At 43.2% G+C, this 15927-nt stretch overlaps 1 protein-coding gene across 2 annotated transcripts in view; it reads left to right on the top strand.

Moving 5' to 3' along the window:
• Positions 1-9397: 9397 nt before the first annotated feature.
• Positions 9398-15927, top strand: part of LOC143418546 (protein NLRC3-like) — a 45766-nt gene continuing 39236 nt past the window's right edge. Inside the window, exons 1-3 of one of the 2 annotated variants that reach the window (XM_076883612.1) lie at positions 9398-9495; positions 10998-11151; positions 11224-11337. In XM_076883612.1, coding sequence (XP_076739727.1) covers positions 11030-11151; positions 11224-11337 — 236 coding nt within the window. In that variant the 5' untranslated portion in view covers positions 9398-9495; positions 10998-11029. Of the gene's footprint in view, positions 9496-10997; positions 11152-11223; positions 11338-15927 lie in introns of those variants that run through there. The other variant, XM_076883613.1, reaches the window with a different exon arrangement.

The raw sequence follows: 15927 nt of genomic DNA on the forward strand, positions 1-15927 counted from the left end.
GGTGAGGCAGGTGTTGGGTAATCTGGTGAGCAGGGCCATAGCTTCTGGTTCAGCTGGGTCAGCTGGTCCGGAACATATGATGCCGTTGCGAGAAGCCGCTTGGACGGAGGAGTGACACAATATCTCTAAATGTTGGCCTTTTTTCTAAAGGCCAAAGAGGAGGAGTGTGATCAGGAGATATTTTATTTTGTATTCTCATAATCAGTTATCATTGATTAATCATTTACCATTGTTGAATCTGTTGACAGAATAATCTTTTAATTACATCTGTGTTACTCTGAGCAAATATTAATGCACACTGACTGTTTATTGAGGTTCTGTATCATTCTTGTTATCTGCTTAAGTTGTTGCACTTTAGTGCAGTCACACCGTTCAGACCCACCAGTCCTGTTGGGCCCAGGCCCGCCTGCGTTTAGTTCTGCACGTACGCCGGCCTGTAACCACATGCACGCACTTATGTAACACACGCACGTCCACCTACACACTTAGTAATAATAGGAGGGTCGTCTGAGGACAGTTTCTCTGATAGATACACTTTCACAAAATGCACAATGTAATACACACTTGTTTTTCTCTTAAGAGTAGCAGTTGATGTCTATATAAGGGAAAACTCTTTGATAGGCGGGGAATTGTTATCATTTGTGATCATTTCCAGTAAAGATCCAACTGTGATGTCATAATGGCAATATAAGGAGACGGGATGGTCCAGTTGACGAAGGATTGGATTGCAAATTGTCTTTCCCACACTGACTGTGCAAAGTGTGTAATAAAGGTCACTATTTTTTGACACCTACTTCGGCCTGGGCTTGCTTTCTTCTCTTCCCTAAATCGAACGAACCATAACACTGAGATCAAAGTTATTAGATTATTAGATTAAATACAACTTTATTAATCCATCGGTGGGTTCCTGCGGGATTTTCACACAGCTGAATAAACATCAAACAGAAAACTGATTAAACAGAAGTGTGAGACGGTCGAGAGTTTGCTCCAGTGTCCTGTAATATTTTAGATAGCAAGGAGCAGACGGCGAGTTTATTAAACTCCACCCACACAGCGGTGACACAGATCTGAAGGCTGGACCGTCCCATTTCACAGCCTCACACTTCTGGCCTTCTCGGTCTTTGCAGGACCCGGCCCACGTAGGCCAGGAAGGCCGGGTCCTCCGAAGGATGCGGCCGACGTTTTGGGACACAGCTACAGACACACAAGAAAAGCCAGAGAAACAAAGACAAATCCAAAGAATCCATCATACTGAGTCAAAGTGATCACAGGTCTGCTTTGTTGGAGCCTTCAAAGTGGAACATGTGGACTGTTCCTTTATTACTACCACTGAAGGCCACGCCCCTCTGCTCATGTGATCACGTGGTTTGTAGGAACGCTCCTCTTCCTCAGAGGATCCACCTGTGCTTCCTCTCCTCTCTCCTCCACCTGTTACAGTGAGGGAACGTCCTCCATAATGGAGGAGCTGCTGGAAAGTGCTGAGAGTTTCCTCCAGAGTGAGACCTCTGTCACAATTGTTACGGATTCAAATATTGGGGATGGAGACAAGAGGAAAAACCACAATAACAACACTGGTCCGGCCGGGTTGAGTCAAACGATGATTTTAATGATCACACGCGTGGGAGATGGACACCGTACGCAGACGGCATCAGATTGTTAGGGTTCCTGGGTCGGTGACCCAGTGTCTTGTGTTTTTGGTTATTTGATTTTGTTATTTCATTATATTCTAGCTTTGCTTTACGGGTTTTTCTTAGTTAAGGTCCTCTGGGTGGGGTTTGGTTAGAGTGTTAGTGTTTTGGTTTTCTGTCTGTGTTCCTTTGTTGCTGTCTTCCTTGTCTGCTGTATTTCCACGTCCAGTCAGTGTCTGTGTCTGCCCTGGTCCCACGTCTCTGTTCCCTTTGTAGTGCCTGAATGTGAGTCTGTGTCTTTGTTCAGTCTGTGTTATGTGTTTCCTGTTTTACTTTGAAGGTCTCTGTCTTTTCTCAGTGTGTTCAGTTTACACTTCTTTGGTCTCGTCAGTTCTGATTTGTCCCAGCTGTGTTTCCCTCCTGTTACTCATTCCTTGATTGCTCCCTCTGTGTATTTAAGCCCTGTGTTTCTCTGTGTCCGTGTCGCGATCTACCGTTTATTTTGCTGTGTGTTTTGCCCATCCACCGGTGTTAGTTTATTTTGAGTTTTTTCCAGTTATGTCATGTTTGCGTTCAGCATTAAAGCTGTTTTGGTTTAAGTTTGTCTTTGGAGTCTGCATCTTGGGTCCTATCCCTGTCCGCACACAGCCGGCACCTAACACAGATCTCAAAATGGTGGAGCATTGATCAAACTCTTATAGCCTCTGGTGCCCCCACCTTATCATAAAAGCCTAAACATTCACATGCTTTCTCTCACACAGCGCCTAAGCTACGACCTTGGCTCCCAGTTTATCTGCTCCTGCTGAGATGGGGCAGAAAACTCCAGCATATTCTGTTCTCTTCTAATCAGACAAATAAGGCGATGACTTTCTACGAACAGTATTTCTTATAACTCAGCAGTATAATGCATCATAAAACAATATCATTCATTCACCATAAATCAGCAGTCTAATGTAATGCAAACCAGTTTAACAAATGCAATAGTTATCAGCTTCTTCTAATTCAGGAGAATAATGCAAACTAAAACTACATAATAATTCACAATCTTTAATTAAGGGTCTAACATGGCATAAAATAATATTATAATCCCACAACTGCTTAAAACAACACACATCTCTCTCTCTGTTTTGTGAACTCTCCTTTCTTAAAAACAGAAAGTGAGACTGTAGTTGTTCTTGGGTGAGAAACACAAAACCGTTTCCTTATTATTATTTTTCATCTACAATTTAAATTTTGTGTCTCTCTCTCTCTCTCTTCTTTATTTGTCCACTGCGATAGCTTGTGAGCTGCAGAATCACCGCTTTCACAGTTGGAGACAATTACTTTTACACAGCGCCAATGGTATGTGCCATGGTGATCCATAAGTATGATCACAAGTTTATTTAGTTATTTTTCAACCCAACACAACAAACAAGCAAAAACATGATGCTGATACTATGAACACTCTACACACATGAGTCAAGATGCAGGAAAACTGCTGCGCATCTGAGGTGTGAGGAAGAAACTGAACTCTCAGATAGCTGTATGCTCGAGTTATCATAGCTCTGTTCCCTCCCTCTGATGTATTCTCAGCCAGCTCCTGCTCTGATAATGTGTAGCTTGCTCATCAGTTCAGAAGAAACCGCAACGCAACCTCACACAGTGGTTCCGTGCTTTGCCGCACACAGTGGAAAAGACTTGCACAATGGTCAAGATTTTCATATTCAATTCAGCTTCTCCATCATGTAATTTTCAACTGTTTCATACAGGGTTCAGCATATTAGTTGTTTTTATAGGTGTGCTCTATATGTCAACAATGGCTCATAATAGGATGACAGGTTTTCAAACAGGTCAAGTACCCCTATGCACTTCATTATTTTAAATATTTTCATTGTATTCTTCATCTCATATGTCATTGCACTGAATTTGAGCAACCCTAAACTTAATGCAGATTACTTTTAACAATTATCCACCTCAGTGAAATCTATGGTCTGGAGCACAGGCTGTTGTTGATCAGGTCAATCTAAAGAATAGTCTAAACATTTTGTTTCCTAATGAAATCAGCAATGGCGGGTGAAAGCCATTCACCAGAGCATATCTGAACTGCTGCTGATGTGGGCTGGCCTTCTCTGCATGCTCTCCAAGGCTGCTGTGTTTTCTGAAAACTTCTAACATCTGACATTTGAATCTGAAGTGTATCACATCACAGGGAAAAAAAGCACCGAAAATAAAGCAGTGTGCTGCTTTTCGGTCTGGTTACTACCGTTTATGTCAGAACCGGTGCCATTACCGGTACCCATCCCTACTCTTCACCCACAAACACTGGGTGGTGCAGTCGTCTTGCAGCTGTGAGCTGCCCTGTATGATGTGATCATTAAGTTTGTCCTCTGTGGTTCTACCTGCAGGTTTTCCAGATGATCGTTAATGGTCACAGGAGGGAGGAGAAGAGGATGAAGGAGGTGGGCTGTCAGTGGGAGAGTCCTGAGGAGGACAGGAAGGAGGTGGGCTGTCAGAGCAAGGGAGTGCAGGTGGATGTGCTGAATCAGCAGTTCAGCTGGAGACACTCAGGTGAGACTCAGGGGGATGCGTGATCTATGACTGTTATACGTGAAACACAGAGCTTCAAACTCAGGTCCAGTGTGACATGGAATAGAATAGAATAGAATATCTCTTTATCTTTATTGTCACTGTCACAAGAACAATGAAACACAGTTAGCATCTCTCCATTGTGTGTAATACACAAGTATCTATGCAATAACACAGACATTTACTGACTGAGTGACCTCAGTCCTGCTTACAGTAAACACATCCACACACTGCCTGAGGCTCTTGTGGTTGGAGCTCACATCTGAGCTCAGCATTAATCTGTCCTCCCCTCTCTCTCTCAGGTCTTCCGGGTCCTGATCCGTTAAAGCCCGCTGCTGACTGCACGGCAGAGGAGATGCTGATGGCCTTTCGCTCTCAGTTTATCAACATAGTGTCCGAACCTGTCCTGAGGAGGCTGCTGGATGAACTCCTGGAGCGCCGCGTCATCATTGATGTTGAAATGGATTTAGGCGGAGCGGATGGAAGGGTGAATAACGCCCGACGGGTGATCGACGTAGTGCGGAGAAAAGGATCCCAGGCTAGGCTCTGATCGCCGCTCTCTGCGAGGTGGATCTTTCACAGGAGCTGCAGCTTATGTGATGCACTGCCAGATGTTCTCCATCAGACTCACAGGTCAGCACTCACAGGAAAGCAAATTATGACTCACCCAGAAGAAGCTTACACCTTTCAATATTCAATTGTCCAATCCACTTACAGAGTGGAAACATGAGCGCTGGCTCATCTATTTGGTTTTGCGTTTTCACATCAAAGGTTTTCACAGAGACGATTTTCGATTTTATTTTATTGCTTTATACAAACAAAGATGTTCCAAACAGCAGAACATGGCAGAGTTTCAGCAGGTTTCAGGACTGAAGTGCTCCAGAAATTAGGTCTTGAGTCAAACCTGAACAGTGAGCTCTGTGAAAAAGTCCAACAGAAACCAACAGATTAATGGAAATTTTGGTTGCTTTCATGTTGTTGAAGTAAAACGTGTCAGAGAGCAGAGGATCGGACTGTTTTGTGTGTTTCTTTCTGTAACTCTGATCAACGTGAAAATAAAAGATGAGTTCAGTGTTGGGTAAGTTACTTTAAAATAGTAACTTAGTTACATTACTAGTTACTTCTCTCAAAAGTAACTCAGTTACTTCAAGTTACTCGTTACTTTCAAAGTAACTAGTTACTAGGGAAAGTAACTTTGGTTTTACTCAGAATTCTCTTGTTAATGTGTTGCTTCCATAACTTTGCCAGTCTTCTAGCTTGCTTACTTGCCACAAGTGCACTGTGCCACCTACCAATAGAAAGGAAAAGATAATGTGCATATTTCCACGAGAGAAATCCCACACCTGGACCGTCATTGACTGCTGCCATGATTCTAGCCTGCGTCACAGCGTCATGTGTGCCTTTTACATCCAACACAAAAACTGCAGTCGTGGTGCTTTCGATTGTACTCAGAACTCGGAAATTCTGCCTTCTGAATAGGAAGATGTAGGTAACACCAGACTGCAGATGAGCTGCATACAGGGCTGGACTGCGACAGAAAATTGGCCCGGGCATTTTGACTAGAGACTGGCCCACCATTATAGGAAAAATCATAAAGCCTTTGAATGAAAACAAACGCTGTTGTGACAGTGATGTACACTGTTCTGATGGTATATATGCATTAATCTATCAATCGTTTGTTGTAAGATTCAGATAATTATTTTTTAAAAGCGAGACATTTTAAATGAGAATAAGAAAGAAAAGTATTTCTTTGTGCCCACCTCTCCCTGTTAATGCCCTACATGCCCCCTGGCAACACTTTGCTAGACCCGCCCCTGCACAGTTACCAGCTGTCAGCTACCTAAAAAAGGATCCTGGGGTTATTTGTCTCTCAGAAACAGTTCATAACTTCCCTTCAACTCATTCATGTCACCTAAAAGGTAAACCTGTTTCTCCATCACCTGTTCAGCTCTGATGATTCAGTAAGGACATCTCCTGGTTTCATCTTCATGTTTCCCTCTCACCAGATATACAAACCGATATCATGACCAGCAGCTTTTTTGCAGCTGTGGCTCCAGCAAACATCAGCTGATACTAGAAATGAATATTAAATTCTAACAACAGCTGATCAAGCTTAAACGTGCTGCTGTTGTTTAGCGCGACATCCGCTGGTTTCCTCTTTCGGCGCAAAGTGAGCGATAAACAAACAAGAGAGCCGATCAGCTGATCATTGATCAGTTTTCATGATTGAAGTAGAAACGGGAGAGGGAGGGGGGAGAATGAGAGAAGAAGAGGCAGCTGTGCAGCAAAGACACAGAATAACTCCAGCTTTGTGTCTTTTTCATTGCAGCTGAATTACGGGACAAACTGTTCCTTTTCACCTCAATAACAAACGCGTAATATTTTCTCTGAATACCAGACGGGACGGTTGGCAACTCTAATAACTTATGAACAAAATAAAGTTCAACATCATTAACTTCATAGCACCCACCCAGCTGTATAGAAACTCCGTCATGCTAGCTAGCACGCAGTACGGAAAAAGTCAGCACAACGAAAATAAACTCCACCTAAACTTGGTTCATATCTGACCCAGAGAGACTGCAGGTCATAACTTCTTACCTGAAGTTCAGTTCACACTTGGACCGGCGGCCGCCTCGGGTCTCTTTTCCTTCTGCGTCCCTTTTCCTTCATCGAGAACGTGTTGCTTTCTCTCATCCACCTGCTGGCCTCCACCACTTGCTAATGTTACTGAATCTGTGGAAGCTCCGCGATAGCCACCACACGAAGTAACGAGTAACGACCCTATCTAAATCCCAGTAACGACTAACGCGTTCCTGATTTTGGCATAATAACTAGTTACCGTGCTCGTTACCACAATAATAACGTAGTTACTGTAACGCGTTACTTAATAACGCGTTAGTCCCAACACTGGATGAGTTTCCTGTCACTCTATCTGGTTCAGTCTGGATTTGTAAAATAACCTTGAAAATATTTAGTAACTGATAATCATAAATATCAATCATTGTAGGTTTTCACAAATATTCAGAGATGTTGTGGTGAGTCAAGAAGCTAATAACCATCCACACCTGGACCCTAGTTTACTGTAACCTGCAGTGAGTGGGGGTGGTGGTGACGGGGAGTGATGGTGAGCAGGAGCTCTGACTTCATGATTTGAACAGGACTCTGTGATGGATTTGTTACAGGTAGGAAGCTCTAATCTGTCCATCTTCATCTTCTATGTCAGAGAATAAAGAGAAGCCAAAGATTCAGTTACGGATATCCTGACAGTAGCCCCAGTGAGAGGTTCAAATAAACTAAACCTCCTGAAGGAGGACCGTCAGGGTTGTTCAGATCTTCAGTTTGGGCCAATCCCATGGGCTGAGATCCAGCTACCGGGCACTTGACTTCTCTACCCTGGCTCCAGAGTGGGACCTCTGTAATGATTTATTTCCTTTTTATGAATCGTCTGAATTGCTCTTTGTTTGGCCACCCTGGACCCATCTGCCTCGGGAGACCAGGAGCAGGGGATGACTTATGGTCAAGATTGACATCTCAATGCTAAATAAATGTTTAATCAAAGTTGGGTGCTAATCCAGCTGTGTGTGTTTGTGATGACAGTAAATAAATGTCAGACTTACAGCTCCTGTTTTACTGCATTAAAGAGATAAGATGAGTTCAGCATTTTGACATGGATGGAAGTGAAAGCAGGAAATGACAAATGTAGCAGCAGCGTTTAACACGTCTGAGCTGGAAACACAAACTCTGGTATGAACATCATTCTTAGAACAGCTTCCAGCTTCTTTTGCTCGGCTACAGTTTGGATGGATTTGCATTTAAAGACGCAAAGAGACTAAAATGATTAGGGTCAGGAGGTCAAAGGTCAGAGCTCCCGTGGATCTGAGGGCGGCCTCATGCTGGAGAAGGATGAAGGAGTCTGACCTGAGCCAGTGTTTGACATGAACACATCAGCACTGCTGTCAGTGAGCCTAACGACAGCCGTTAGCATCACTTCAGTGTTTTTTTTTTTTTTTTTTTGTCCCGTTTGGATCTTTAGCCATCAGAATTGTTGTCTTGAGGCCAAGAAAGATGCCAAGCGGATTTATTTTACCAAGTGGATCATCATGGCCTTGCCATATTGGTCCATTTGATTGACCTTTATTTATAATTATGAATTTATTTTATTTTCAGTTGCAAACGGGACAGACATAACTGTGGGATAGGACAGGGAGAAAGAATGAAAGAAAGAGAGGGAGAGAAAGAAAGAAAACCAAAGGGGAGAAGAGACGGTGAGAAGGGGGGGAAGAGAGAAAAAAACAAACAAACAAAAAAAACAAAACTCCTGGGTCACCTGTATGGAGAAAAAAAAAACAGAGAAGACAGCAAACAACAAAGAGCAACATAATAAGAGAAAAAAAAAAAAGCACCATCACAATAAACTAGCTAGTCATAGATATCAATAGTTACTAAATAATAAACGATATTGTGCACGCAAGATAGACAGCGCACAGTGTGCTTTGAGGCAGCAGCCAAGAAAGCTGTAGTCCGCGTCTGTGAATACCCATGTGTACACCTGTGTGCACACCTGTGTGGATCAGCATGCTTGCATTCCAAAGGTTTCTCCATGTAATGATCTGCTAGGGAGTGTGGGGAGCCACGCCCTGTCCTCTATGGTATGAAGCAGGTATGGAGGAGATCAAAACTCCAGACCTCCAGAGGCCCCCAGAACACAAGAGACCAAGGAAGACCAACAGAGGGGCAGCCGCGCCACTGTCCCAGAAAGAGCTGAGGAGAGTCCCAGATGAGGGCTCATTCAGCAGCCGCGGAGCAGAAGCCAGGGGGAGTTGCAGTGACGCGCCCGTGAGCTCCGCCGGCAGCCAGCCGTGCCTGAGTGACCGAGCCCCAGGCCGAGAGGCCGGGGGCACCCCACCTCCAAAGTGGCCCGAGCGAGCCCCAATAAGCGGCCGCCAAGGAGTGAGCCGGTGTGTACCCGGACGCCCACCCCCAGATACAAAGAACCACCAACGCACCGACACCTGAGGGAGTCCGCCACCGGCAGGGGAAGTGGTGGTGGGTGGAGATAGGCCTCCAAACCTTGGAGGGCCCGAGATCACTTCAGTGTTTCACAGAAACATGACACGAGTGATCTGAGCCAGTCTGTGCAGTCAGACAGCATATTTCTGGAGTAAACACATGAAGGTGTGGCCCTCTCACACTCTTCAGGTGCAGTCCCGCCTCCTTCCAGGAAGCAGCTCACCTGTGTGTCCGTGTTTAGTGGCTAGGTGTGGAGTGGAGCTTGTTGTTGGTGTGTGTGTTTGCAGAAACTGTAAGTTTTCTTTGTTTCCTCTTTTAACAGTTTGTCTTTAGGAACTTTACTGTTTAACTTATATTTGCTTTTTTCACACAACAAACTGTTGTGTTCTTATTTCCTAGAACAAAGCTGTCATCTTTCCACTAAATTTATACAGAGAAGTTTGCTGCTGTTTCTTATCCTTCCTTTCAAAATAAAATCACAGTCATGCTAGTTTAAAGTGTTTGATTGTAGTCAGGTGCTTAAGTTCATATTTCCTTTATGGACTATTGAAATCACTTTTGTTGCTGTTTGATTCTCATCAAAAGATGTTGCTAATGTATAGTGTTTGGATATCAGGTATTAGGTACTCATGGTTTCAGTGCTTTTTTTGACTGTCTGACTGCTTTACATGCTGCTAACTATATGAAGTAAATATAGATGAGTGGTTTTAGAGCTGCAGGAATCTGGAGGTAAACTTAATTACTGACAGTAAATGAATTCCAGTTAATCAAACCACTGATAATTAATCCAAATATTCACTGACAGTGTCTGATGGTTTTGTTTGTTTGTTTGTTTCATAAACTAAATATTCTCACAGTGCTCATTATGCATTCAGGAACTTCTGACTGATATGTGATGGAAATACGATTTTGAATATTTTTTACACACAAACTCAGCAGGAATAATTAGAGTGGAGCTTTTAACCCTACTGATCCTCTTTGAATCATGGATCAGCTGAAATGTTTGAAAATGTTGTTCAAACATTTTGAACTGACTGAATATTAATCGACTGAAGCTTCGTGTGTGCATCATTGCTCGATCTAGAGCAGTGTTTCCCAACCGCTGTGCTGCAGCACACAGGTGTGCCGTGAGAAATTATTAGGTGCGCCATGGAAGATTAACTGGTTATACCTGATTAGTACTCTAAGCGACCGGCTTAGGTAATGGGCAGAACGGTTACATCCTCTTACACTAAAGAGCAGTGCCTTCTCTAATTTAAGTGGTTGCCAACTGCCAGTAAAATAGAAGAAGACAAATAAGAAATTACATAATAATCATGCTATGTGATGGCGCAGTGCGTAATAGCAATATTGGATATTTGAAAAGAAAAAGTAGTCAGTCTGTCCTGGGTCCTGGAGAAAATTCTGACCCAGATGAAGGCCCTAGCATGAGTAGAGATCAGAACAAAGTAAAACAAAGGTATACTAGGGAAAAACCGAACCAATTCCGCTATACCTGGTTTGTGGGGGAAAATGATCAACATGCTTTTTGTGACATTTTTGTTTGGTGGTGTGCCATGTGATTTTTCTAATGTGAAATGTGTGCTATGGCTCCAAAAGGTTGGGAAACACTGGTCTAGTGGACTGATAGCAGAGCAGCTGATGGCAGCTTCCTCTGCCTCACACTGCTGTCTGACTGCATCCAGCTGACACTGAGATGAAGCAGGAAAGAAGCAGCTGATATTTGGACAGCACACATGATGAAAGGAGGATTTCAGTTGATGTGCACATAAATGATTTGTGTTTCCTCTGCAGGTAGAAAGTGTGTGTGAGCTGAATTGAGCAGCATGGATCAGTGTGAGGACAGTGACAAACAACTGAGTCATGGATTCAGTGGTGTGTCCTCTAAGAGCAACGTGCTGATGGGTGTCATTTGTAGATTTGGACAAAAACAGTCCTTAAAAAACAAGTAAGATTACACGAATATAAAATTGTATTTAGGCATGTCTTGATGCTTTAATTAAAGAGCTTGAATTAACAGGATCCTTCAAAGAGTTGAACATGAGCCTGAACCCACCTGTGTGTCCTTAAAGAGTGACCAGTCCCACGAACACTACGTTCATTTTAAAGTCCGGCAGGCACCAGCTGCAGAGAGGTGAGTTAGTGCTATATTCAGTAATAGCTAATTTAACTGCTTGATGTTGTGGGATGTAAAAACAGCAATAAAAAACTTTGTTTGGTACAAAAGCTCATTACATCACAAAAATTAATATTAAATACATAAAATTCTTGTAAACACACACACACCTTTAATCTGAACATTTTCACATGTATGTAAGCAACTGAGTTATTAATGTATAAATTAATGTATAATGTATAAATAGATAAATAGTAGACTAAAATTTAATAATTTAAGACTATAGTTAAAATACATTTAAAAATAATTGTTAGTAGAAAAAAAACTTTGATTCAGCTGTGGTTTTGAGGATCTTAAGAACTGATGGTCTGACTAATTGTTTAACAACCCACAATTAAAACAAGAGCTGTTGACCAAAGGGCTGTACAGGCTGTAAAATTGCTTAACAAAAAAAGGTTTAAAAACATCTCCCTTCAAAACTGACTAATAGCTAGTATAAGGTTGATAATATGAGTTATATGTGGTATTAAATTCGGTTCTTTGGATTCTTTACGGCCAAAAAAGACACGGCTCAAAGTGGTCTTTTTACTTTAAAAATGATCTTTATGTGTTCGTGTGTTCAGGTCTCCATGTCCCGGGATATGTAAAATTAAAGATCATCATCTCAGGTCTAAAGCACAAAAAGGAAGCCTAGTTATTTATATACTTCCTCTCCACGTCACACCACACTTTAAGTTTCAATCGAACACTCTGCTTAGTTTCACTTTCTGCCTGCAAAATCATGTAATTTCCTGTCAGTACTAAGAGTTGGGCCTCTCTTATATAAAGCAATATAATCAGTATATAAGCATTTAAGATTATAAATTTAAACCTCAACAGTGGTCTCTGTTGTAGGTGCCAATTGGTAACTGTGCTGCAGTCAGCTAAGCATTGAGGCAATGACAACTTAAAAAGACTATTGCATTAGTGAAGACAAAATTCAGGCATGAATAGCTCTCTCAAAGGCTGAAACAGAGGAATGTTCTCACTTCTGCAAGTAGCCAGACAAGAAAGAACCTAGTTTTAATGTCATTGACGCTAAAATGTCATTGACATTAATGCTGGAAAATGGAAAATTTAACAATAACCTGCAACACACCCAGTGAGCTTGATTCGAAGTGGTTTAATAAAAACATTGCAATGTGGAGACAAGCATCCGAGCAACACTAGGATCATAATAATAATAATAATAATAATAATAAGTGGCGGAGGGTTTTTGCTTTGGTGGCCTCAGAATCTCATCTCTGATTTTTGTGTGATGATGTGGTTCTGTTGGCTTCATCGGGTGAGGGCCTCCAGCTCGCACTGGAACGGTTCGCAGCCGAGTGTGAAGCAGCGGGAATGAGGATCAGCACCTCCAAATCTGAGGCCATGGTTCTCAGCCGGAAAAGGGTGGAGTGCCCACTCCGGGTCGGGGATGAGTTCCTGCCCCAAGTGGAGGAGTTCAAGTATCTCGGGGTCTTGTTCGCGAGTGATGGGAGAAGGGAGCCGGAGATCGACAGACGGATTGGGGCTGCAGCTGCAGTAATGCGGACGCTGCACCGGTCCGTCGTGGTGAAGAGCGAGCTGAGTGTAAAAGCCAAGCTCTCAATTTACCGGTCGATCTACGTCCCTACCCTCACCTATGGCCACGAGCTGTGGGTAGTGACCGAAAGCACGAGATCGCGGATACAAGCGGCAGAAATGAGCTTCCTCTGAAGGGTGGCTGGCCTCTCCCTTAGAGATAGGGTGAGAAGTTCGGCCATCCGGGAGGGGCTCAGCTGAGGTGGTTCGGGCATCTGACAAGGATGCCCCCTGGGCGCCTCCTGGGTGAGGTGTTCCAGGCATGTCCCACCGGGAGGAGGCCCCGGGGCAGACCCAGGACACGCTGGAGAGATTATATCTCTCAGCTGGCCTGGGAACGCCTTGGTGTTCCCCCGGATAAGCTGGAGGAGGTGGCTGGGGAGAGGGAGGTCTGGGCCTCTTTGCTTAGGTTGCTGCCCCCGCGTCCCGGCCTCGGATAAAGCGGATGAAGATGGATAATACTAATAATAATAATAATAATAATAATAATAATAATAATAATAATGGATTGCATTTATATAGCGCTTTTCTAGGCAGGCTTTTCTATACCTCCTCCCTCACAGAGAGAATTATGACCTTGCTTTCTGCTAAGCCGTCATCCCCGTAAGAGCAAGACATCTGAATGTCATCACCTTTACAACAGGGCCCCTACCTAAAAAATATACATCCCTCTATAAGAAGGGTTAGTCTTACTATCTCTTTAGTGTCTCCCATTACAATGGCCTGACTGTGATAACATAACACATGCATGCAAACTGGTGACAGGAATGCTCTTACTATACTAAAGTGAGACAGGGATATTACTATAACTAATGTGATATGATTTAATATGTGATTATTACAACAGAAAATAAGTCTTCTTCCATAATGCAAAAAAAGAAAATTTACACTACTGTAAAAAATGAGTTCCTCACAGAGGCTTTCGCTATCTACATGATAGAATTAGCCAACACTTACTAGCACAACTAAATTAGCTCATTATATTGCAACAGAATAATTTCCCTACAAAGATGGAAAAGAACAGTTCAATGTCAACTTTAAACAAGCATTCTTGGTAAGACCATTACTCCATCTAGAACACTATGAGCATGTCTCCATAGTATTCGTCCCAACTTGTAAACCACTCAGGGGCGTATCTAGAAGGGTTGGCATGGGGTGGCAAGTGCCACCCTAAAATAAGCCTTTGCCACCCCAAGTGCCACCCTAGTTTTGCATATGACAGTGTTGTTTATTAAAATAAGATAGCATTAACACTTTTAGCGTAGTTACAGTTAACAGTAAATATAAATGCTAAACTGAATATACTGCATAGTGTTACCCCCCTCCACCATTAACAAATGGTTCATCCCATAGCATGGACTGGCTTTTTTCTTGTTTTCAGTAGCAAGCGATGCTTATGATTGTGTCAGAGCACTTAGAATAGAATAGAATAGAATAGAATAGAATAGAATAGAACAATCCTTTAATTGTCCCATAAGGGGAAGTTTCGTTCTAACAGCAGTCATAAAGGCACATATACAAACAAACAGCACACAGGACACAGAACAGAAACATACACAATTTTTCTTACATATTTACATTAAGTACAATGGTTACTATATACAGAGAGTACTGTACAGTTATTAAATTAAATAAAAATTACTAAGAGGCAAACCAGGTTGTAGTGCGAATCGGTTGATTAAATTATTGCAGTTACAGCGCAGATGTAAACATCTATGTTTGTTGGGAGCAGTTCTGATTGTACAGTCTGACAGCTGCAGGGGGGAAGGACCTGTGGAAACACTCCTTCATGCATCGAGGATGCAGCAGTCTGTCACTGAAGCAGCTCTGCAGTTCCGCAACATTTACAAGCATGGGGTGGGAGACTCTGTCCACCAGAGATGTTATTTTGGCCACAGTCCTTCTGTCTCCCACCACCTGCACTGGGTCCAGGGTGCATCCCAGAACAGAGCTGGCCTTTCTGATGAGTTTGTCCAACCTCTTCCTCTCAGCTGCTGATAAACTGCTGCTCCAACATACCACACTGTAAAAAATGACAGATGCCACCACAGAGTCATAGAAGGTCTTAAAAGTGCTCCCTGTTCTCCAAATGACCTCAGCCACCTCAGCAGGTAGAGTCTGTTCTGACCCTTCCTGTAAAGAGCATCAGTGTTGTGGCTCTAGTCCAGTTTATTTATTCAGGTGAAAACCCAAGTACCTGGGGAGAGTGGAGGACAGGGAGATGTGATTAAAGTCCCCAGAGATCAGGAAAAGGGCCTGAGGGTGCTGTGTTTGGAGTCTGCTGGTTACAGTGTGCAGGACCTCACAGGCTGCTGCAGCGCTAGCAGAGGGCGGGACATACACAGCTATCATAATCATGTGTGTAAACTCTCGCGGTAGATAGTACGGTCTCATGCTAACCGCTAGCAGCTCAATGTCCTAACAGCATAGCGTCTCTTTGATAGATAAATGCCCAGAGTTACACCATCTATCGTTCACAAACACAGCCAGACCCCCTCCTCTCTTCTTACCACTCTCCGTTGTTCTGTCGGCCTGGATCAGATGAAAACCATCCATGTTTACGTGTGAGTCCGGAGTTAGCGCAGTTAGCCACGACTCTGTGAAGCACATCAGGCTGCACTCCCTGTAGCTAGGGTTGCCAACCGTCCCTTAAAATACGGAATCGTCCCGTATTTAGAAACAAAAGTACACGTCCCGTATTGAGCTAATAAGGGACGCACTTTGTCCCGTAATACAGTGAGAATCAAAAGTAGTCTATAAATGTTTATGGAATTAACGCTTTGTTTGAAAACATAATTCCCAGCCCCTCTCCTGCTTTGTGACCAATGAGCTGACAGCACACTTATGACAATTCGAGTATGACAATTCAGATTACCGCTCATCTCATTGGTCGAGGAAAGGTTGCTTGCGGAGAAAATACCGGAAGACAACAGATGACCACAACAAGAAGCATGGCCAACAGGGGAACAAACGCCGACTCTGCGGTGCAAGTCTCGGACGACAGTA

This window comes from Maylandia zebra, linkage group LG5, assembly GCF_041146795.1.
Source record: "Maylandia zebra isolate NMK-2024a linkage group LG5, Mzebra_GT3a, whole genome shotgun sequence".
Taxonomy (NCBI): domain Eukaryota; kingdom Metazoa; phylum Chordata; class Actinopteri; order Cichliformes; family Cichlidae; genus Maylandia; species Maylandia zebra.